Below are 24,829 nucleotides of genomic sequence, written 5' to 3' on the forward strand. Positions count from 1 at the left end.
CCTGAAAAAGTTAAACATAGAATTACCATATGAGCCAGAAATGCTACTCCTAGGTATTTACTCAAGAGAAACGGAGGCATATATACCAACAAAAACTTGTCCACAAATGTTTATAGCAGTATAATTCATAATAGCCAAAAATGGAGATAACCCAAATACCTACCAACTGATGAATGGATAACTAAATGTAGTATATCTATACAATGGCACATTATTGAACTATGGAAAGAAAGGAAGTGCTGACACGGGCTCCAACATGGATGAACCTTGAAAACGTCATGCTAAGTGAAAGAAGCCTTGTGAGAAGCCACATACTACATGATTCCATTTATATGAAATGCCCAGAATAGGCAAAATTACCAAGACAAATTATACAATAGTGGTTGCCAGGGGCTGCAGGCTGGGGCAGGTGGGGAGTGACTGCTGAGCCCCATATGGGGCTTTCTTTGTGGTGATGAAAATTTTCTGGGGTTAGTGATGTGCACGATTTTGAGGATATGCTAAAAACCACTGAATTAAATACTTAAAAAAAATGTTGACCAGCTGAATTCAGAGGCAGCCAGCTTGAAGGATGCATTTCTTGGAATCTCTTAACCTCCCAGAACTTTCGTTTCTCACTGGCTCACCATTTGAGAAGAATCCATGGTTTTCTTACTCAGTTTTCCTGCGAGAGATGGTGTTTCCAGTTTCAGCAAAAGTACCGGCAGTGATAAGACCCGGTAAACATGTCGTCAGATGTCCTCTCAGCCTTGAGGTACAGCATGACCGTGTCCAAGAAACACCTTTAGTCGTTAAATACAGGACGTTATAGATCAGAGGTTTTCCGACTGGGACTGGCCAGCTCGGTGGGACTCCAGGGCACTTTTTAAATTTGCACATATATATTTTTGGACTCACCGTGACACGGCAGGAGCACTTCCCAAAGCCCCAGATCTCCACACACACTTTCCTCTTCTCCCTCCACACTGCATTGTACACACACGTGCACACACACACACACACACACACACAGTAGAACGAGCTAGCAGGGTCTGGATGTTCAGGGAAAAGAGAGGCGCGCGCTGAAATGCCAGTGTTCGAAACCTCAGCACTCAGGACAAGATCTTCAGTATAACTGGAGACTGAGGACGATGTCATCTTTGGACCCAGAGGCAGCGCAGTGTGGCCGTGACGGGCGCTTCGTGTCAGCACCAGCCAGTCCCGGCTCTTCGGCAAGCTAACGGGAAGCTGGCTTGGGGTTCCGTGCCCACATCCAGGACACCGGGCACCCTGGGTGCAAATGCAGCCGTGGTGGGCTCTGTCGGCCTTTGAGCCTCTCTGCTCAGCAGCCAGAGACACCCCATTCTCTGCAGTTCCCAGGGAAGTTGCCGTGCTAGCAGCCGCCGGAGGCCACTGGGGACCAAGGAGAGAGCCGCTCAGCAGATTCCTCTGACCACAGGCAGAACCTTGCTGAGAACCCAGCAGCTGCAAGGTTCTTGGGCACCAGAACCAACTGGGACACTTTCCTCATTCTTCTCCTGTGAAAGCCCTGGTTGGGACCTTGGCTCTCATGATGGCACAGGAGCCTTTTGTAGCCAGTCAGTGACATTTGATTCCTGCAGCGCCGCTGGCTACACGCCCCTCCACTCCCAGTGTCGTCCTGGGGAGTATTTTCACAATCGCTTGCTCTTTCCCTGACCCAAGCCTGGAAGAAGGCGAGTGGGGGTCCAGGACGCTGCGTCGGGCTCGGTCGTTTCTGTCCTCCTCTGGACCCCACTCCTAAGGTCCTCCAACCACGTTTGCCCACAGTTTACAGGCCTGTTTACGAACATAACGCATGCCTGGAGGTGCCAATAAACTGGAGCGCGCAGATCTTCTTCCCGGAATGTTTCATTGTTCTGATGGTGAAAAGGGAAATGCGAACACTTGAGGACTCTGAGCCTTATTTCTTTAGGCCCTGAAAAAAAGTCTGTCACACCGTTTGGTCTCCCTTGGGGCATGGGTCTACGGGTTATGACTGCAGGAAGCTGCCTTTTAAGAAGATCCTGGTTTCAAAGTGCTCGAGCTTTTGTGTTTAATTGCGACGAAACACCCCTAAATGCAAAATGTGAATTCCTCGATTCTGTTCTACTTGGGGACTTCCTGTGGGACCTGCTGTCTGTGCCCGTTGGTGAATGATGCACCCGATAATGAGATGCCTGCTTTATAAAAGGTGCACTTAATAAACGTATTTTTTTCCATAGATTGCTTGGCCTTCTTTCTTTAGCCTGAGAACAGTGACCATATCTGGTGGCTTACAGACTTGAATTCCTTTGCCGGCCTCCCTTGAATCCCCATAAATCTGTCTGATTATGACACAGGTGCATCTGAGCTGTGGCAGGTGCGGGCGGCGGGGGGCAGGAGGGGACCTGGTCCCAATCTCTTGGGTCACAGGTACTCCCATTTATCAGAGTTCTGTCAGAAGGTGCTCTAAGAGCCAGGAACAAACCTCTTGTACGGTGTAGCCACACCCACCATGTGCCACTGTCTGACTCCGGACATAATGGGATTCTAGACTGTCACCTTGAAGGGACCCTAAGGCCTATTTCTTCAAGTGGGATATGGGGGCCACCTGCAGAATCACAAGTGGTTTTGTGTTTGTTCCTGGGCTCCACTACTGAATCACAACCTGCGTCTTAAACAAGAGTCCCTGATGAGCTGGACGTCGCGTGTGAGAGAGAGCGGAATGCCACCCCCTCCTCTGGCCCGTTTTCATCACGCCCGCAGCGTGCTGTCCTGCCTGCTACTTCTCGGGGCGGGGGGTCCCCAGAAGGAACAACGCCTCAGACGTACATGCATCTAGATGTGTGTCCTTTCTCCAGCCCCATGAGCTTCATGCGGGATAAAGCTCCTGCCGTGGCCTGGCCCTTAGAGAAGGAGAGCCAGCTTGAAAAATAGGAGTCAGGGTCAAGTCAGGTTACAGCAAATGCGGCGATGGTCAAAAGTCTGCGTAACCCAGGATTCCAAGTCTGAAACGGATGGCCTAACAACGGGAGAGACGTTTGATGGGGAGGCCGTTTGAGGGGGAGTGAGTGCTGTTGGCCTTAAACCTGTCAGCAGGAGGAGCCTGGGCTCTGAGTCCGCTTGAGAACACGAAGAGCCCCAGGCAGAGCAGAGAGCCGCGGGCTGGAACCACAGCACGAATGTGGCTAGCTGTGCACCTTTTGGCAAGTCTGCTGACCTCTCTGGGCGGTGACTTCCTTGTTTACAAAAAGTAAGGTTTGATGATGAAGTGTTCAGGAGGATAATATACCAATATCTGCAGCTTACTTAAAAATGCATAAAGAAAGGTGAGATTGGTGGCTGATAGATGGATGGCAGTGCATCCAAGAAGGAACAGTAAACTGAATCGTAGAGCCTAGATGGCGGGTAGGTAGGTGTTCACGGCAAACCTTTTCAGCGTTCCTGTGTGTTTGAAAATGTCGTACGAAGATACTCGAAAAAACGAAGATGGGTAAAAATAGCTAAAATGGACATTAGAGGCCGTTTCGTGGATGATGAAGCTGAGGCCAGAGAAGGCAACTAGGAGAGGCAGAACCAAGGCTGCCTGTGCCTCTGCTTCATGTGCGGTTCCCTCTACCTCATCGCCCCCAGGACCCTCGGGCGCATGGCCAGGTGCCAGCGAGGTGATGCCTCTGAAAACAGGCCACATGTTTTAGAACCTGAATTTTATGAGACTTAAATGGGTGTTGCATGAAAAAAAAAAAAAAAAAAGGGTCAAATAGGGTTGGGGGCTATTGGCCTAAACAGCTTTCTTTACTGCGGGACTTGTCAGAGCCTTTAATGTATTAATGTCTATTGAAAAATCTCTAAGAGAAATCTGTAGCATTTCCCAAACAAATTTAAGTGCAAAAGCCACCCCCCTCCTTCTTCTGAGGACTTAGTTCTGGATAACACCCTTGGGAAAAGCATCCCTAGAGAATGTAAGATTTCTGGGGGTTTTGTTGTTGGTTAGCTGCTGGGTGTAGGTGGGCGGGAGGTGGGACATATCCTTTCCATCGCCGTTTATTTCCTTTTTATTTCCATGGTGAGTCCACATATGCTCGAATGGGGCCTTATGCCATCATCACATCTGCAGGGCTGAGGGTGTACATGCCAAGAGGCAGTGCCAGGGGCTCAGTGTCTGAGCCAAAGGGGAGCTTTGAACCCAGGCCCCGCCCTCAGTGGTGCCCAGGGAGTATCACCTTCCCCTTCTAACCCAGCGGCCATTTTCTTCTGTGGGTGACCACTGGCTGGCCCAGGGTCAACAGAAATCAACGGGAAATAATCTCCCAAGGAACAGATACCCAGCAAACAAGAATTCCCAGAGAGACCAAAATCTGGTTCTTGCATTTGGCCGAGAGAAGGGCCAACCAGCTTGCCCCTCCTGCTTCTCAGGGCAGCGAAAGACATTTTTGGAGCTGGTCAGGACGCGCACCCACCTTATGGACACGTGCAAAACACAGCATTTCCCACATGCAGCCGGAAACCCTTTATTGGAGCCACCCTGCTAATGCCAGCAGTCACTGGTGGTTTCCTGGGGTGGGGGGGGGGGCGCGTCCAGGTGGGAGCTGAGGGCTGGGTTATGCCGTTACAGTACAAGTGAATGCAAAGATTTGCGGTAGCTGCCTCTTAGCCAATGATCTTCCTGGCACCCGGTCATGGGGGCATTGTGGTGGGGCAGGGGGCAGAGGGGAGGCCACTGCGCTTCCGTGGCGGGCTGTCTTTTCTCTCCGGCTTCCCTACTCTGTGTGCTCCCGTCTTGGGGGGAAGCAGCTGTCCCCAAGGAGAGAGAGCTTGCCGGCAGCCCCGCAGAGCCCGATGGTAGGGCCAGCCCGGCCGGGCTCCCCTGTCCCGCCACCCCTGCTGCCCGCCCGGCCTCACACTTCTTTCCGCAGCATCACCTTGATGCTGCTGCAGACCTGGCCCAGGGCGGCGAAGAGCGGGTTGCAGAAGGTGCGGATGCAGAGCGAGTAGATGTGGCTAATGCACTGGATCTCGATCAGGTAGCTCTTGATGCAGGGCACCACCGCCCAGATGTGGCAGAAGGAGATGCAGGCGAACAGGAAGCCCCAGAGCAGGGCCAGCGGGACCCCCAGCAGCGTGGATAGCAGGCGGTAGCACCAGTACTTGGAGACGGTGAAGGTGGTGTAGCTCACCTTCCACACGCCGTCAAAGCTGTACGTGCCCACGGGCTCCGCGATCACGTCTTCGAAATCCACCTGCAGGGGTGGGAGGGGGAACCCTCAAGTCACAGCAGCCACCCGCTTCTCAAGCGTCAGAACCCCCTGGGGGGCTCGTTAAACCAGGTGGCTGGGCCCCACCCCCTGGGATTCTGACCCCTCCCCCGGTGAGTTCAGGGTGGGGCCTGAGATCCTGCATTTCTGACAAGTCCCAGGTGATGCTGGAGCTGTCCCGGGGCAGTGAGGCACAAGAGCCGGTCCAATTCTCTCTCATGGGTGGATCAGAGGCCCCCAGGAGTTGAGTAACTTCCTAAAAGAAACTAAGAGGCAGGCCACGAGCCGTGGCTCTGAAATGCTATCATTTTGTGATCCTAGGGAATTGGACAGTCAGTCGTCCTGAAAAAATGTACCAGGTGCCTCTGCCAATAGGATGATGAACAGGCAAAGGTTCCTGCCGTCCTGGAGCTTACGGCAGGCAGTTACACCACAGTGACCAGTGCTCCGGTAAGGGAAGGAGAGGCCGTGTGCACCCCCAGGGTGACATTTAACTTCGCCTGGGTGTAAGGCTTCCTGGAGGAGCAATCTGATCTAGCTAAGCTGATACCTAGAGGTAGCCAGGGGGAGGGAGGAGTTGTGGGCTGGAAAAGAGCGTTTTGGGGCACCAGCTGCTACGACCCAGTGGGATAGACAGTGTGTGCTCTCGGGGAGATGTAGGTGCTTCTGGAAGGCCAAGCGCAGGCCCTGGCCGGAGGGACGCTGGAGAGGCCAGGTGGGGCAGGCATGGGGGCTTGAGTGCAATGAGAGCCACTGAGGGCTTTTGTACAGGGTGTGGCTCGGCTGGATCTGAGCTTTTTTTTCAGTTGAGGTATAATTGACTCCTAACATTATATTCGTCTCAGGTGTTCAACATAATGATTTGATTTTGTATATGTTGGGAAATGATCACCGCACTGAGTGTAGTTAACGTGTGTGTGTGTGTGTGTGTGTGTGTGATGAGACCTTTTATGACTACTCTCTTAGCACCTTTTAAATAGACGCTCCAGTTAACTGTATTGTTAATTGTAGTCACCGTGCTCTACTTTACATCCCCAGGACTTACTTCTCTTATAACTGGAAGTTTGCACCAGTTGAGCCCCTTCCCCCATTTCACCAGCCCTCTCCCCACCTCTGGAAACCAGCAGCCTGTCCTCTGCATCTCTGATCTGAGTTTTGAGTGGCTCCTTCTGGCTGCTGCAGCTGTGAGGATGCAATTGGGGGGCGAGTTGGGAGCCGTCACTGAACCCCGCCCGGTTTGGGGTCCTGGAGGAGTTTAGAGGGAGGTGCAGCGGCCTGAGAGCTGTGTTAGGATCCGGCACGTGGTGAGGTGAGGGCCGCGTCATCCTGGCTGGTGGAGGCATCTGGTATCTGAGCACAGCACCCGTGGAGGACACCGGCTTTGCTCTCCCCACGCTGGTCCTGCAGCGACCTCAGACTTTCCTCTGCTGCTGCCACCCCATCCCTCCTTTGCAGCTGCGAGGAACGTGGGCCTTCAGAGAATCCTGCTCACGCGTCCCACTGAAATGGTGACCGAGGCCCCATTTGGGAAAACGGAAAGAGTACAAAAGATTGCTTTCAGCCAAGTCACTTAACTTTTCGTTAATCCCTGCTGTGCATTAAGCACTGGCGTAGCTACTTTCTCATATGTGATTTCATTTAGTGGCACTGAGTCTGTAACATGGGGGCGGCGTGTTCCTGGGCTGTTGTTTCCGTAGTAGCTGGTTGAATGAATGCATGAATGGATCAGACTCATTGGCGGAGGGAGTGGGGACCAGTGATGCCAGAGCTCAAACTCCAACTCCCAAGTGAATCGTTTTCCCGCTTTTTGGGGGGAAGGGGATCCTCTCTATGCATCAAGTTATTATTAAAATTCCTTTTTCTTATAACCTAGCCACATTGCAGAAAATTAAGGGAAGAGCAAAAACAAAGCACAAGCACCTCCCATTTGTATATCTCTAGTATTAAAATTGTTATTGCTTTGGTGTTTTTCTTTCCAGTGTAACTCTTTTTTGGGGGGGGGAGTGGACATGACAGTGTTTTAGGTCCAGTGTTGAGCCCTGGTTTTCTCGTGTGGCTGGATTCTGAGCTCCTGTGCCAGGCCTCAGATCCCTGGGAGACAGCTGAGGATGCAGCCCCACCCTGGGGGTGGTATGTTGACGGGGAGCAAAGTTCACGGGGTGAGATTTCAGGCTGCAGGCGAAGTTCAGAAGCTGACTTGGGTGGGCAGAGGTCCTTCCAGGACCCGCTCGTAAATCTCAACCTCCAGCTTTCTCTCCGCTGGGGTTTAGCGGAGGTCACATAACCTCTCATATGGCCCCCTGGATGGAAGGGAAGGGCTGGAAGGAAGAATATGAGTTTGGTCCTCATCTCCTTGGAAAGGATGGCATCTCTTCCCGGAGGGCTTCTTGGAGGTGGTGGTGGTGGCTGGCTGGGAATTTGGGGGGCTGGGGGTTTGGAGGCAGAGATGCAGGAGTAGTTTGCTGGATGTTTGGAAAAGAAGGCCCAAGTCGCTTGGGGAACGTCCCATGGCTTTGGAGAGTGGATGGAAAGGGCTGGCATCTTTCTACATCTGGTCTATATGGGCAGAAATCCAGAGTTGCTGTTGCTTGCAGATCCGAGAAGCTGGGGACGATAGGCCCTGGGGGACCATTCCAACGTTGACCTGGTACGTGCACCATGATTGTGGAGATTCAGTCAAACCCCCAGGGCCTGGATCCTGCCGACTGAGGTGTTCTGACCTCTGCAGCCCGCCCCTCCCCTATCACAGCCATGCCCGGCCTGTGCCTGATGCCTCCTAGCACCCAGCCTGGGCTCTGCATCCTGGTGTGGCCCCAGGACCTTGGGCAGCTGAGGGTAGGCCTTTGGGCGGAGGCGTGCTCCCTGCCTTTATCCAGCAGGCTCTCCCTCCTTCCTCCTCTCTCCCGTTCAGTGCCTGGGGCCTCTACTGACCTTCCTGTGACGGTTCCTTAGGACCGTGTCTCCCCACTCACAGATGACCCAGCCCTGCCTCCTCACGTCCAGCTGGGCAGACAGGGGCATCTGGGCGTTCTGATTCTAATCTAAGCTCTTCACGTGGCCCCAGCCAGGGTCAGACCCCGAGGCAGATGCTGGCTCTCAGCGAGGGTGACTGTCCCCTCTGAGGTCTGGTCCTTGTTGGCCAGAGAGACCTGCCCCAGGGCAGGGCCCCCAGACCCTTCCTCACGGCCACCCACTCTGCTCCAAGCAGTCAGCAATTCCCCTGCCCCTCGGCAGCCCATCCTGCTTTGTTCACTTATTTCAGCATATTCCTCCATTCAACACGTTTGGTGATTTGTGTCTGGCCTCTAAGAGGCGGCAAAGTGGAAAAGAGCCCTTGACTGATGTCACACTGCCGAGGTTTGAGTCCAGCTCTGCCTCTTATTGGCTCTGTGACCTTCAGCGAGTGTCTTAGCTTTCCTATGCCTCGTTTTCCTAGAATGATTTCATTAGGTTTATCGGAGGATTGAATAAGATACGACATGTAAGTACTCAGAACATTGCCTGGCACAGAATCCCTGATCACTAATTGTTAGCTGCTGGTGGCTGTTACAGAGCGCTTTCTTCAACAGGAAGCTAGGGTCCCAAAGGTGGGTTTGCAAGCCAGTGCAGTTGCTGATCTGATGAGTGACTTCGGCAGATAACCTCTTTGAGCTTCATTTCCTCAACTGTAAAATGTGTTTGCCACTTCCTACAACCTCGTTATGAAGAATAGAAGTAATTTCTTTTCCATCCATCCATTTCCCACCATCGGTTCATCTACCCATCCATCTATCTATCCATTCTCCCATCCGTCCAGCCGCCTATCCATCCATCCACGGATCCATCAATCTATCCATATCCATCCCACCAATTCATATCCATCCATGCATTCATCCAAACAAATATTTATTAAGCACCCACTTTGTGCTAGGCACACCTCCTCTTGGGCAATGCTTAGTACAATACATGGTAGCTGCCCAGTGACAGTAATCGTTTGTTCAATTGCTCTGAAGTTCCTATGAAAATATATCTCAGAAAAGCTGTTGACGCCCAGATCGTAAGTACGACAGTTCTCCAGCCTACCTGGTCATAAATGTGTGTGTGCATGCGTATTCAGCCTGCGCCAGTAAGATGGATGGGGTCCTCTTTTCCCTCTTTTTCTGATTATGGTAATAATCCTGCCCTCGAGGATCTCTCTGTTGTGTCTTTTAATGATTTTTTTTTTTTTCAGAAGGCAGAATCTGTTGTTTGTTGCTGGCGTTTGAATTATTTCCAGTAATTGCCTTAGGTACTGTGCACAGGGCAACTGCTCCGTTGTCTGTGAATGCGAAACTGTGCTCTCAGAGAGACGGGTAGTCCTGGGAGGAGGAGGCCGTTCCTAATCAGGACTGAGCATTGAGACCGCTCTCTGGTCACCGCACTAGTTTGGGGAGATATTTATAAGGCCCGGCTCAGGCAGCCCTAGGCAGACGCGCCAGTGTATCAGAGGCGCACGGTGACTTCATTTCTTAATTCGTTTCCGGAAGTGGAGGGGAGATGGCTGCTTCTGCGAGGGGACGGCAGGGGGCTCGGGCCGTGGGCGGAGCCGCAGGGCTCAGTGTGCAGCTGGAGGCGGGGCTGGCGGTGGGAGGGGGAGAAAGGGGCTGCTCGGAAGGTTGGTGGCCCCTTCTCTGGCATATTTATTTTTGGAACAGCAAGAGAGCCAGTTGATTCATCGGAACCGGCCAGCGCCGCTCCCGCCGCCCCCAGGAGGGCGGGGAAGGTGCAGGACAGCAGGGCCGGGCGGCGCCGCGGGGCGGTTGAGGGGGAGGCCAGACGCCGCACCCCCTTCAAAAATGCCTCCCCCGCATTCCTGCGTGACTCAAGCCTCGGGCATCCAGGGCCCTGCGCAGTTCAGACAGGCGCTCTGTGGGTGGGGGGAACGGCTCTAGGCAGGGGGACAGATATCCGGGTCCAGTTTCCACGTGTCCAGCGAGTCACTGTGTGATTGGGGGCCTGGTGCTTGCCCTCTCTGGGCCTCTGTTTTTTGTTTGTTTTCAGTTTTTTGTTTGTTTGTTTTAACTCTGCCGAGAGGATTGGACCACCATCCCTTGTGACACGGAGTTCGTTTCGGAGTCAGGACCCAAAGGAGTGGCTTAGCTTTGTCGGGTCTTGGTTTTCTCACCTATTTACCAGGCTATTTAAAGAGTGGTCCACAGTCACTGCCCGCTTCCCAACAAGGCAAGTACAGAAGTTGAGAGTAGGCATTTGGAAATAGTCACAGTGATTCGAGCCAATAATGTTATGTCTGTTGATTCTAATAATAACTAAAATTTGGGCTTACATTGTCAATGCCTATTTTTCACTTCCTGTCTCTAGTAGTTAATTTTTGTTGACTTTCGCAAACTATTGGTGTGCAACAGATTGGAATAATAATAATAAAAGTGGCCTTTCACCCAGATAGGCTGAGAAGCACTGGCCTGTAAAGTTAAAGCTAAAATGAGGTGATAGCTGCAGAAAAGCTGAGGAATGGCAAAGCTCTGCTTCATGTGTTATAATTGGTAATAACGTGAAAAGATGCTCAACATCACTAATAATCAGAGAAATGCAAATCAAAAGTACAATGAAGTATCACCTCACCCCCGTCAGAATGGCCATCATCAAAAAGTCTACAAATAATAAATGCTGGAGACGGTATGGAGAAAAGGGAACCCTCCTACCGTGCTGGTGGGAATGTGAATTGGTAACAGCCACCGTGGAGAACAGTATGGAGGATCCTTATAAAACTAAAAATAGAATTACCATATGACCCAGCAATCCCACTCCTGGCCATATATCTGGAGGAAACCATCATTCGAAAAGATACATGCACCCCAGTGTTCACTGAAGCACTGGTTACAATAGCCAGGACGTGGAAGCAACGTAAATGCCCATCGACAGAGGAATGGATAAAGAAGATATGCTACCTATATATTGATACAATGGAATATTACTCAGCCACAGAAAAGAACAAAACGATGCCACCTGCAGCAACATGGATGGACCTAGAGATTGTCATACCGAGGGAAGTAAGTCAGACCCAGAAAGACAAATACCATATGATATCGCTTAAGTGTGGAATGTAAAAAAATGGCACAAATGAACCTATTTACAAAACAGAACTAGAGTCACAGATGTAGAAAACAATCTGATGGTTACCAAGGGGGAAAGGGGGCAAGGGATAAACTGGGAGGTTGGGATGGACATGCACACACTACTATATATAAAACAGATAACTAATAAGAACCTAGTGTATAGCACAGGAAACTCTACTCAATACTCTGTAACGACCTGTGTGGGAAAAGAACCTAAAAAAGAGTGGATGTGTGTATATGTGTAACTGATTGACTTTGCTGTACACCTGAAATGAACCAACATTGTAAATCAACTGTACTCCACAAAAATTAATTTAAAAACATAGAATTCTATGCAATCTGGGATAACCATAGTAACGCTCACCATTTGGCCCCTGTAGGTGTCGGTTTCTGGCCATGTGTCTGGTATCCAGCATTTTGCCCAGCCTGTAAGAGACAAGCAGGGGTGGAGCCCACGCTGGCCTGACATCAAAGCCTGAGCCTGAATTTCCCCTGCTGTCTCCCTGATCAGGGTCATCGCAGGACCGGGGACCTCGGCAGGAGGTGAGGCAAGAACGCAACACAGGCTGGTTCTGAGGGCAGGAAGAGGGGGGCCAGGGATTAGTGGGGTCTTGGGATCCAGGGCATCCTACAGGGGGTGCCTGGGGCACCTGGCCTGGAGGTAAGGACACTTGGGTTCGTATAAAGGAACCGTGAAGAGACCAAGATAACAGAGGGTGACCAGGGTGGCGGGGGAGGGGGGGAGGTGGTGGTGAAGAGAAGGGATCCACCAGAGGAGCCCCCATGAGATCTCAGTGAGCCCTGTCCTTGCCTGTCTCTTCTCTTCCCTCCCTGCCCCCTTCGTCTCTGCCTTCGGGAAGGCTGGTGCGGTGGACTGGAGAGCAGTAGGAGTGGCCCTGGGTTGAGTTGTAGGCTTGGCTGTGTACCAGTTTGTGGGCGGAGTTCGCCAGTCTCCAAAGATGACCCCAGATTGGTCACGCCTCTCAGCACACAGTCTCAGCCCATAGCGGGTCTGGGCTCGCCCTGTGACTCGCTTTAAGCACCAGAATGCTGTAGAGGAGATGCTGCTGCGGCTGCGTGAGAGGCCACCGGTGAGACCAGCAGAGCTGCCCAACTGAGGCTGCTCAGCCCACAGGACTGAGAGAGCCTCAAAGGCTTGTTGCCTTAAGCATCGAGTTTTAGGGTGATTTGTCACACAGCGGTGGATAACTGATACGCTGTGTCTTGAGGGGAAACTGGTGACAGCTCTGGACTACAGGTTTATCTTCTATAGGACAAGGGGGACTTGATTGTACTTTAAAGTACAAAACATTCACTGGCTCTGCCTCATAACATTTCTGGTGGCAGGGCCCAGAAATCTGCATTTTCACAAGCTCCCCAAGAAAGTGGACGTTTTTAAAGACTCTAGTTGATACACAGGAGTCCCTATAACACTGTGTTGTAAGTACCTCAGTGTGAGTTAATCCAGTGTATAGCCCTTCTTAGAGGTACTTGCCAGGGGTACTTTCCAAAATGAAGGAATTGCCAATGTGGAATGCCTGGCAGGTCATGACCTTTCCTAATTCGGCCTCAACCTGTGCCTTCTGCCTCTTCTCCCCAAAATTCCCTTTCAGATGCTCCTAGTCCCATTGTTTGCCCGCAGACGGGATAGCAAAGAGGTTTCACCTGTGGGCCAACTCAGCCTAGCTGATGGTCCATGGCTTCCTGGAAACGTGCCGTGATCCATTAGTAATGTCTGCCACGGACATAGGCAGGGGAGTGGCAATACCCGGTCCTCACATTTTCTGACTCTGCCCATCATTCTTCTCTGCCTTGTGGCCTTTGCTTATTTTGTTCCCTCTTCTTGGAAAGCCTGATGCCCCCTTTCCACATTTTACATTTTTCTTATTATTTATGCACCTTGGATACCACCTCTCCATGAAGCTGGTGCCTGATTTTCCCAGATGAAAGTAATGTCTTCCTCCTTCCCGTGACCCTTCATCTGGCACTGATTGAAGGCATTTAGCACCTCCTCCCGTGCATTCTCATTTTTTTTAGTCTCATCTTCTCTGTCTGTTGGGATTCTTGGAATCTGTTGGATTCTTCTCAAGAGGAAGCACCAGGTCAGTTTCATCTTTGTGAAACAGGGTGTCCAGATGGGCCCACACTGGGAGCAGAGTTTGGAGACCTTGGGGGAAGGAGGGTTACTGGGTCCTCTGGGTGTTTGTTAGCCTAAGCTGAGAGGCAGAAGGTGCTGCCTGTGTGCTTTTCTGAAGGGGGAGGGTCTTGTGGCAGATGTGGGTTGGAGGTAGGTAGGAACTAGTGTGATGGGCTGGGGTCAGGTCTCTCCCTGGGCCCTGGTTGAAGGGCCCGCTCTGAGTGCTTCAGGGGAGAGTAGTTGAAATGAGAAGCTGAAGGACCTGCCTGACGCTGGGTTCAGGTGTCCCTGCTGCCTAAGTGTGAGCTGGGGAGGGGGAGTGGTTTTGATGAGAAAGCCCTGAGACCTCTCACAAATAACTGGTGGACTTTGTGGGGGGACTGGGGGCCTGCAGGAATGCACGAGGAAGGGGCTGGAGGCTTTGCAATCTGGGTCTGAAGGGAATGGTGTCCTCACTGACCAGCTGGAGTGCCAGGGACTGATGGCCTCCTTTCCTGCCCCCTGAGAGCCTAGCACGGGCACTACACCCAGTGGGTCTCACTTGCTCATTGCCACGTCCTCTGCGGAGCAGGCGCTCAGGAATGACTCGCGGAATCGATGTTGCATGCATGGTGGTGATGGTGGGGGTGAAGAGAATGAGGCGAGCCTCCCCTCTGCCCAGGCCCAGCCTGGAGCTTGGAGACTACAGTCAAGACTGCTGGGCTCTGCGGGGCTGTCCCTCTGCTGTTGGCACTCACTTCCCAGCCTGGGTTCGAGGGTAGCACCAGGCCTTGCTCAGGGAAGTTTGGGAAAGTTTCGACTCTAGAAATCCAGAGGGAGCAACTCCTTGTGCTGAGGGTCAAATCCAAGGACCTGGTGGGTGCGTCTCCTGCTCTTCACCCTTGTCTTTTCTGTGTGAAACCTCAGCAGCTGGCCGTGGAGGGAAAGGGTCTCCCTTTTCTCCACCTGGCCTCTGTCTACACTAGGACTCAGGCCCAGAGAGGGAAAGGGATTTGCCCAGGGTCACACAGCAAGCTAGAGTCAGGGCTGGGAGTGGACTTGGGTCTCTGTAGCTTGTCTTATTCTACCGTCTTACGGCGTCATCCTCACACACGTGGAGCCTGTTACCATATGTGACACCACCCCGACGGGAGCCTTGCCAGCCTTCATCTTGGCCTGACCTTGTTTCTCTTTCTCTCCATCTCTGTCTCCCTCACCCCCTCGGTCCCTTGTCCTCCGCCCGCACCCCCCCCCCCCGGTCCTTTCCCTGGTCGATAAAAGACACCCAGGTGACCCGAAGGCCAGCCTGTTCAGATGGACCTCTCTCTTTCAGCCACTCTCTGTCCCATTTCTTCCTTCTCTTCGTTCTTTCACATCCCATTACACCAACCTGAAGTCTTCTTGAACCTGTCTGTGGTATTTATCTGGTTCTGTTTTAGAATCCCTGTTCTAAAATTTCACGTTTTCATCTCTCACTCGTTAAAAATGAAAGAAAAAGTCAAATAAGTTGCCAAACCAGGGAATGTCCAGTAAATATACCAAATAGTCATCTCCTCTCGACAAGAACATTTGTGGGCCTTTTGCTTCACCTTTGAGGCACGGTTTTCTGGGGCTTAGGGCCTCCAGGAGAGGGTAGCTCCCAGGCTCCTGGGAGGCTGCATAAGCAGCTGCATCTGTGTGGCCGCCCCCATCCCTCCCTTGGCTTATAATCTGGGCCTCGAGCCTGGAGCCGTCTCTCTCCTGGCTCACTGGGACCCGAGAGCCTCTCTCCACTTGTCACCTGCTGCAGGATCCTTCAGAAGACACATTCTCCCTTAGGGTCCTCTTTTGCATTCCCGCAGCCGGCTAGGGCCCACCAGAGGGGAACCTGAGTGTCAACGCCGGCCCTGGCTTAGCTCTCTTGTCCTGCAAACTCCTCCAGGCTCCTAATCAGCTCACGTTTGCACACCCTTGCTGTGTGCCAGGGACTCTATTAGGCACCTTCAAACCTCTTATCTCATGCAATCCTCTCGTTCTGTTTCTATTGCACAGCGCTGCTCTGAGACCCATTTACCCTGGGGGAGTAAATTATGCTCATTTTACAGGGGGTCCAGTGTCATTGTTTTTAAGTAGAGGAGTCTGGATTCAAAACCACATCTGTTAGTGTCAAGTCTGGGACCGTTCCGTCTAGATCAAACTGCACAAACCACAACAAGTACTGTTTGACGTTTGTATGGTGCTTTTCAGTTTGGAAAGTTCATTTCCACATTTTGCTGCCCTTCCCAAACTGTGCTGTGATGACCCTCTCTGCACCACAAATGATATTTATAAATACAATAATAGCATAATATGAGCTGTTGCAGGGAAATGCCCTGAGTGCAGTGAGGGCACAGGGGAAGGAGCTCCTGATTGCTTGGAGGAGTTGGGGAAGGCTTCCTGAGCAAGTGGCATTCGAATCGGGTCTCGAAGGCTGCGTGGGCGCCCGCCACGCGGAGGAGGGGAGGCTGGCTGCTGGCGAAGACACAGGAGTGTTCTGGTTGGCGTGGCCGGCTCCTGGCATGGGAGCTGGAGGTGGAAGAGGAAGGTAGGGGCCAGATGTGCCGGGGTTCGAGTGCCATGGGGGGAAGTTAGACTCATGCAGCGTGGGAGGTGTCCCACGGGAGGTGACCACGCACGGCTGTCCTTTAGAACAAGCCCTTGACCCCGCTGTCTAATCCAGTGGCCTTGAGCTATGTACAAGCACTTGACCTGTGGCTAGTGCAACTGAAGGATTCTAAATCATGTTTAATTTAAATTACAATGTAAAAAAGTGCTAGTTAATTCTGTGATTGGGAAACTTGTAAGAACGTTTGGCACAGTTTGGGTTCGTGAATCAATTTTCAACTGTTCATTATATGAAATCTAAAGACAGAAGCGTTTCTCATAAAAATTTTGGAGTCTGGACTGAGATGCATCCCACGTCTCAGATACACACTAGATTTTGAAGATGAAGAAAGAGTATACAATTGTTGACCAATAATTGTTTTGCAGTGATTACGTGTTGAAATGATACTATTTTGGACGTATTGGCTTAAATGAGAAATATCTTGAAAATTAATTTTACCTGTTTGTTTTTCCTTTTTAAAGTCATGGCTGCTAGAAAACTTAAAATGACATGGGGTGATTGTATAATGGGTCGCATTATATTTCTACTGGACACCGCTGGTCTGTGATTCTGATCTATTCAGAGCACCCGGGAGGCCCCCGCACCTGCCCTTTTAAAGGCCCCTCCAGTGACTTTGATGCTGGTTGGTGAGTGCCCTGCTCCCAGGAATTCTGCTGTAGTTAAGCCCCCTGTGGCTCCCGGGTGGAGGCTGGACTGAGGGGTGGCCCTGGAGGCAGCCAGGCTGCTGAAGGCTTCGGGTGAGGAAAGAGGCCTGACTCAGGCATGGCCGTGGGGGAGACTCCCTGAAGGCAGGGGAACCCTCATACAAGATTCCCTTTCAGGGGTCCCGGTGGCCCCTGAGAGGCCTCTGGCCTGGCCTGGCTGCTGGACGTGCGTCAGGCCAGGAGCAGGCATGAGTGCTGGGTACAGCCCCCCAGCCTGGGGCAGCGGGGGCCCCTGCAAGGGGCCAGCAGCCCTGCTGGAAACCGCCCTCTGGGGGTTAACCCCGCGCCCACTGTGGAGACCGCAGAATGCCCCTGGCACGGGAAGGGCCCAACTTGGCCACCTCGTCTGTCCCCAGCCGGGGGCCAAGAGCACATGGGAAGAGCTGCAGAGTTGTAAAGAGTTTCCTTTGCGAGTCGCCTGCCCCGCCCGGGTCGATGGTCCTGTGTGTGCAGCTGATTCTTTGCTCTTGTTGGCACTAAAGGCTCTTTGGGGGTACGAGCTGGTTTGCGGGGCGGGTGGGATTTGGAGAAGACAGAGGAACAGGTCTCTTTTCAGGGAAGCCGATTGCGCGGGAGCAGAGCCTGCCCCTTCCAGCACCCAACCTGACACCCTCCAGGCAGGGGGCGCCGGGGCCGGCCCTCGAGCCTACCTTCACTATGTCCTCGTTAATGTTCTTGGGGTCCCGGTTCACCAGGTCGATCTCCTTGAAGTGAATGTCCTTGACGATCTGGGCCTCCAGGTCTGTGTGCTCCTCGGCCATCATCGTGGAGCTGGGTGCCCTGCGGGAGGGGATTGGAGCCGTGTGGCCAGCGGGGCTGAGAAGACCTGGGGCAGGGACACCAGTGTCCCCAGACTTGTGCCCCTGGCGGCTAAATAGGCCCCACCCAGCGTGCCGGCTGACAGCTGTCCCGCATAACTTCAGCCTGCCGCTGGCTGAAGGCTCCGGTGGCAGGCCTCCAAGCTAAAATTAAGACTGGAGCCCTGCAGGAAGGCCCAGCGCGCCTTAAAGGGGGCTGCACGGGCGCCGGGCCTCATGCACGAGCCAAGGGCCTGGTGTCTCCTGGTGCCCCCGTGGTTGGCTGCTGCCGTGGGACCCTGGTATTTGCGTGTGGGCTCAGCCCCCAGCTCAACCTCTTGTTGGGTGTGTGAGCTTGAGCGCACCTCGCCTCTCCGGGCCACCATGTCCCCACCTGTAAAATGGGGCCATAATGATAACGATCGGGGCTCTGCGTACCCTCGTGGAGAGGAGGAGGTGAGCTCGTGGGAGAAAAGGCTGCAGAACAGAAATGCTCTCTGGTGGGGATTCTCGCTGGAGCAGTTGGTACCTGCCCTGCTGTTGGGTGGCCTGAAGCAGGGCTGAGGTTTTCCCACTTCTAGGGTTCCCCCCGGAGGGGTTGATGGACTGTGGTGTGGGGTAGGCCTGGGGCTGAGACTGGACGGAGGCCACCCTCCTCTGCCTTTTGATACCACGTGGAGGGGACCTGGAGTCCACGTTTCTGCCACCCCGACCCTGTCCCCAGGGACAGCTTAGTGACAGCTTCCCGGATATCCCTGGGCCCCAGACACAGCACGGGCATCGGTGGCGTTGCCCTCTCTTAGGTATCTGCTTAGTTGCCCTGTGTCCTCTTCCAGGTCGGCCATCACCTGGGGCCCCCGCCCCATGAAGGGTGACGACTCTGAGTCTCTAGCGTCTGTGCATCCATGCATCACTGACAGACTCATCTCTTTAGGATTTGCTAACAGCTAGGGATAAACAGATCCATCAGGTTAGGTCCCTCCCTGCCTTGGGGAGCCCACAGCCTAGGGGGACAGAATGATCAGAAAATAAGTAATTGTAATACTGTGTGGCAAGTGCTGCATCAGAGTTATGATACAAAGAACTTGCCTGAGAAGTCCATAGGAGGCAATGACTTTCTCTGAGGACATCAGGGAAGGCTTCCTGGAGGAGGTAGCTTTCGAGTAAGGTGTTGAGAGACAAGCAGGAGTTCACCACATGGAACATTTCAGGTAGAAAAGCTGTAGGTGTCAGAGGACTGGTAGGAGCCAGAATGCTAAGAATTGTGTAGTGGCTCAAGCACATGGTGTCTGGGGGGTGAGGCAGGGGATAAGTCTTGACTCTGGCCTGGGTGTGGAGGATCTCAAATGTCATACTAAAGAGTATAGATTTTATCTAGAAGAGCTGGGAAGCCAGTGAAGACTTCAAAACAGCAGAGGATCTTTAGCAGATTTGCATGTGAGGAAGCTGATTGGAGCTGATTTGATTGGAGCTGTGTGAGGTTTGAGGAAGGAAGACTAATCAAAAAGCTGGAGGTGATAAAGGCTCTATCAGTAATTGCACTTGGCTACTCATAATAAAGATGCAAAATAATAGGGGCTTGTCCAAGGTAGGGGCTTTTTTTTGTTTCTGTCTCTCACATAACACAAATAGGTAGTTCAGAACTACTGTGGTGGCTCCATGATGTCATCAGGCACCAGCCCTCCATCTTTCTGTTTTGCTATTCTCAAAGCTACCTCATAGGCACAAGATGGTTGCTGCTCTTCCAGCCATCATATATGAGTCTAAACAAGAAGAAAGAGAAAAGGGCAGGGCAGGAAAAGGCATCTGCCGCCCAAGTCAGCTCCACTTGAAAGCTTTCCCAGAAGTTGCACTGGACAACTTCTGTTTGTTTCTCATTTGCCACCCCTGTTGGCAAAGGAGGCTAGGAAGTGTAGATATTCAGCTGAGCACAGTATCACTAAGGAAAACCATTGGCAACTAGATGCCACTGAATCTCTTAGGAATTGCCTTTTTTTTTTTTTTCATTCCTCTGCCTGGGACCCCAGGTGTTAGGGATAAGTACCTCCTCTTGCAGAGAGACTGGGACCAAGAATGTTGCTGCTTGTGTTCATTTGGGGATATGGCAGGAATCTGAGCCTGAGCTTGAGGTTTGTCCACTGCAAGACCAGATATATCTGGGGAAAAGCCGGGGCAGCTGGGGCAGCAGTATTGTCCGAAGGGATAAAGGAGCCACCTGGAAGAGACCCATCCTAAAGGAGAAGTGATGGTAACAGATAATAATAAGGATTATGGAAGACTGCATTTTTCAAAGGTGGCCGCATCTGTGCTCTTACAATGGTACTGACACTCCTTGCAACAAGAGATGGGTCTGTGTACCTCTCCTTTAATCTGGGCAAGGTTCAGGTTACTCTGACTCACAGAATACAGCAGCACCGATGGCCTGTGACTTTGGGACCAGGCTGTAAGAAGGATACAGCTTCCTGGCTCTGTCCTCCAGGATTCTTGCCCTTGGAACTCGGTTGCCATTCTGTGAGGAAGCCAGACTAGCTCATGGGGAGGGACCACATGCAAAGAACTGAGGCCCCCAGCTGTTAGCCAGCATCTACTGTCAGATGTGTGAGTGAATGAGGTTTTGGATGACTCCGGCCCCAGTCTTCAAGTCACCCCCAAACCTTCATGCCTTCCAGCCGAAGCCCAGACATCATGGGCCCAGATGGCAGACACGAGCTCTTCTCTCAGTGCCCTGAATGTCCAAACCACAGAGTCCATGAACAGAAGACGTTTGTAATGTCACTAAATTTGGGGGTAGCTTGTTTCACAGTCATAGTAACTGGAGCACCAAGTAATAACAGTAATAACAGCAAGTACTGCCTGTGGAGGTTCTCTGTGTGCTGGTGCCGGCCCGAGGCACCCTTGGTATGTGGGGGTTGGCTCATCTGTCATGGGAAGGGGCCGCTGCCTCGAGCCGGCCATCGTTGCTGAGACCTGAGGTTGTAGGGCAGCTGATGCACATTTTGGATTCCAGAGGAAGGAAATGCTGTGGGCTGAGGTGCCCGGGGAGTACTTTCTGAAAGTGACAGCTCTTCAGCTGGATAATCAGAACCAGAGAGAGACAGACTGGAAAGAGGCAGATGCCAGAGGCAGAGAACTGTCTCTTGTTTCATTATAAGAGTCCTATGGAACTCTTAGCCCTGAGGTCTTTTCTCGGCCCCAACACTCAGCAGCCGTGTGACCTTGGGTCAGCTTCCTAGCTTCTCTGTGCCCAGCGGTGTCACCTGTCACATGTGGTTGGTGACACCTGGCCCGTTCCTCACGTCGTGCCTCTGTGCCTCTCACACTGGGAGAAAAGCGGGCAGGGCACCAGTAGGCCCGTGTACCCGTGGAGAAGATGTTACGAAGAACATACTGAAAGACGAAGCTTTCGAGACAGCCCTGGGACGACGCTTCTCACGTGAGAACACAGTAAAGGAGGGAGAATGGCTTTCTGAAGCCCATTTGGTGCCTGGGGTTTTATGGAGGACTCTGTGTTATTTTAAAGGCTTTTTTTTTTTTTTTTGGTTATTGTTTGGTTTGCAAAGGCAGCGAGTGAAAAAAAATCTTTGAAAATGGGATGTGCAGGAAGACGTAAATTTGTGGAATGTGAAAAGGGGAAGTAATCGGAAAGGTGATGTGGACCAACTCGCCGAGAAAGTCATGGTGCTACGATCCAAAGGCTCAGTTAACCGTCAAATTCAGAGGTGCCACTAACCAGCAAGCTTTACACTTAGGCACAGGCGTCCGAGGTAGGGAAGGCTCGGATGAGGAGGAGAACAGGAAACTTTGTCGTTTTTCTTGGCAGTTTTAGATCTAGGCAGAGGGCTTCTGTTTCCTCTTCCGAGTCTGCATTTAGAAGACAAATCACAGCATGCCGGAGCTGGGAGAGACCCATTTTCTGCATTTTACAGATGAAGAAATTGAGGGACCAGAGTGTCTGGGTTGGGGGAGGGGAGAGCCTGGGATTTGGAGACAGAAGAACCAGGAGTAATTGGCCAGGTGCTGTTCAGCAGGTCACTCCCCTCCAAGTTTCAGTTTACTCATGTATACAATGAGGACTAGAATATAATCTCTTTTTAGCAGCTTATGGTAACTGATTCCTACCAGAGATCTTGGGGTTTTTTTTTTTGTTTGGTTGGTTTTTTTTGGCGGTATGCGGGCCTCTCACTGTCGTGGCCCCTCCCGTTGCGGAGCACAGGCACCGGACGCGCAGGCTCAGCGGCCACGGCTCACGGGCCCAGCCGCTCCGCGGCATGTGGGATCTTCCCGGACCGGGGCACGAACCCGCGTCCCCTGCATCGGCAGGCGGACTCTCAACCACTGCGCCACCAGGGAAGCCCTCTTGGGGATTTTTGGAAATCGTTTCCAAAAAGGGCAGTGTGATCTCAGGATGCATTAATAGAGGTATATCATCTAGAATAATGGAGATGACCAAGCTACCAGACTCTGCTCTGGTCAGACTTGTTTGGGGCCTCGGGAAACTAGGTGGTATCTAGAGAGGGCGAGTGAGATGGTGCAAGAGCTTGAAACGTGTCTTAGTAAGAAACAGCACAATTTTCGATTGGAGAAGAGAAGGCCCAGCAGGGAGAAACAGATGAACTTTACTTAAGTCCCTGAAGAGTACGGAATGAGATTTATCCTGGGTGGTCCCCAGGACGGGTACATGAGAGGCTCAGTGTGGCACTCTGGCTTCATTCAACCCAGTGCCTGGCTCATTGTAGGCTCTCTTGATAGTGACAGCTGGTAGGGTTACTCTTAAGGAAGAACTGACTCTCAGCGGATAGGCTGCTCCAGAAAGGGCTGAGCTTCGCGAGGTCAGACTTGTTAATAAGTCAGAGAGTGAACGGGAATCAAGGATTGGAAAAGTAGAGAGCCGGGCAGACTTTGGGGCCGGAAACGGGACTGGCTACAGAATTTACAGGGTGCGGTGAAAAACAAAAATGCGGCGCCCCTTGTTAAAAAGCGATTCCAAATTTCAAGGCGGTGGCAGCAGAGCATTAAACTGAGCTCGTGGCATCTTCGAAGCTGGGGTCCTGTGGGTTGCGTGCCCAGGAGGTCGACCCGGGTTTCAGGCTCTGTGGGTCACACAGTCTCTGTCACAGTGATTCAACTCTGCAGTGCAAAGCCTGAAAGCAGCCGCAGACAGTACGTAAATCAAGGAGCATGTTTGTGGGAAACTTTATTTGTAAACAATAAGCCGCCCTGTTCCTTTCTTTGCAAGGGTAGTTACCAAAATAGGGGAGACTGGCCCCTGCCATTGCTCAGGTGATGTGTCCACCTGGCTTCCAGGTGAGAGAAAAGAGATGAACCTTTGCCGGCCTCAAGGACCAGCAGTGACGGCGCTGTTCAGAAACCACCCTGGAGCGGCTCTGGGGGAGGGTCTCTGTGCACGTGGTGGGAACGGCGGTCACCGTTCTCCTTCAGACCCAGAGCAGGCCCTGATCCCCGAGAGCAGCCAGAGCTTCGGGCTTGGGCCTTGTGGCTTCATTCATAGAGAGGCCTGAGGTCCAGAGGGGATTCTGCAGGCAGGGATTCCTGCATCTGCCTTGGAGCTGCGTGGTGGCTGGTCCAGAGCCCCTCTGATGTTGCAGAGACTGGATGCCCTGAAGATGTTTCCGTCTGGAACAGCCCGAGGGGCTAAGATGAGAGAGAGAGACACCTCTGCTCGCCCCGTCTCTGCTTTGTCTCCTATAGGATCGGGTCTCTGCTTCAGAAAGGATCCACTCTGCCGTAATTTCCACCCGAGCTTGGGAAGCGAGCTGCACGGCGAGCCCCGGCGGTTCAGGGAATGCCCCCGCCTCACAGACAGCGTTTAAAACCGGGCGAGCTCAGCTCCTCTGTATCTAGGGGAGCTTTCCTGGCGCCATTTCTTTGTTCAACACGGAGCGACTTGGCGCTGGTGTGTTTGCTGTGCCCGGTGGATGGGGGCCGCAGATGAGTGACCCGCTATCTCAGCAAACGCTTACTGGGTGTGCGGCTCAGGGCCGGTGCTGAGGACGCAGCGGAGAAGAGCCCGGGAGCCGGAGCGGGCCGACTGCAAGGTTCCCATGAGAGGTAGACACGACAAGCCAGTGACCAAGGCAGGGCCCGGCCTAAAGCGGCACATGGCAGGCAGGCGGCGGGTCCTGGATGCCGTGGGGGTTGGGGATCCACGTGGTCCCCGCCTGGAGGAGTTTGCGGCCTTCTAGGGGATGCGGGAGGCCCCGCAGCACTGCAGACGCCGTGGAGTGTGATGAACTTGCGGGGAGCTGTGGGTGGACACTCTTCCCCAGCATCGGGCCTCTGCCCCTGGGCCTTTGCAGTGGGCTCAGCAGAGCAGCTGGAGGAAGTGAGGACGGCTTGTTTTCGCCAGGCAGGAATCATTGCCTCCTGCCCCGGGTTTTTTTTTTTTAAAGCAGGGCAGCTTTTAAGAGTAATATTGTGTATGGGTTGAGCTGTGCCCCGCCCCCCCCACCGAAAGATGTGGAAGGCATCACCCCCAGTGCCTGTGAATGTGACCTTATTTAGAAATGGTCTCTGCAGATGATCAGGTTAAGATAAGCCCTTTAGGGTGGCCTCCATCATGAATGACCGTGTCCTTATACCAAGGAAATATGGGTGCAGGGACAGATGTGCACACAGGGAGGACGTGATGTGAAGCTAGGAGTTATGTTGCTACAAGCCAAGGGCCTACCAGAAGCTGGGAGAGTGGCCTGGAACAGACCCTCCCCTGTGCCCTCAGAGGGAGTGTGCCCTTGCAGGCACGTTGATCTCAGACTTGTAGCCTCCAGAACTGTGAGACAATAAACTTCTGTCGCGTGTGGTCCTTTGCTACGGCAGCCCTAGGCAACTAGTGGGGTAGAAGGACCCGAACCTTTAACTGTATTAGTTTCTTTTTGCTGCTGTAACAAATGACCACAGCTTATTTTAAAGTAACACAGAAATTTCTCTCTTACAGTTCTGGGGGTCAGAAGTCCTAAAATCAAGGGGTCAGCTGTCCAATGTCCCTTTTGGAGGCCCTAGGGGAGAATGTCCTTTTTTTTTTGCCTTTTCTAGCTTCTAGAAGCCCCACGTGTTCTTTGATTTTGAGCCCCCACATCCCTTCAACCTCGGCTCCAAATCAGAGCCTGTCTGCCAGGCTCTCGCCCCGGCTCTGTGCCGCCTCCACCCAGTGCCCCCCTCCGACCCCACACTTCTGGTCTCCTGGGACGCTTTGCTTCTTGTCCGTTGGCGTATGAGCACCTAGAT

At 52.6% G+C, this 24,829-nt stretch overlaps 2 protein-coding genes across 4 annotated transcripts in view; one reads left to right on the forward strand and one right to left on the reverse strand.

Moving 5' to 3' along the window:
* OXTR (oxytocin receptor) overlaps positions 1-24,829 on the forward strand; it is a 75,948-nt gene that overhangs the window by 18,060 nt on the left and 33,059 nt on the right. The gene's annotated exons all lie outside the window — the stretch shown is intronic.
* CAV3 (caveolin 3) lies at positions 4,466-17,687 on the reverse strand. The gene is made up of 2 exons (XM_059077756.2): positions 17,441-17,687; positions 4,466-5,219 (listed from the first exon to the last, which is right to left on the reverse strand). The coding sequence occupies exons 1-2, from the start codon at positions 17,552-17,554 to the stop codon at positions 4,878-4,880; spliced, it is 456 nt and encodes a 151-aa protein (XP_058933739.1). The 5' UTR covers positions 17,555-17,687; the 3' UTR covers positions 4,466-4,877.

This window comes from Kogia breviceps, chromosome 10 (genome assembly GCF_026419965.1).
Source record: "Kogia breviceps isolate mKogBre1 chromosome 10, mKogBre1 haplotype 1, whole genome shotgun sequence".
Lineage (NCBI taxonomy): Eukaryota > Metazoa > Chordata > Mammalia > Artiodactyla > Physeteridae > Kogia > Kogia breviceps.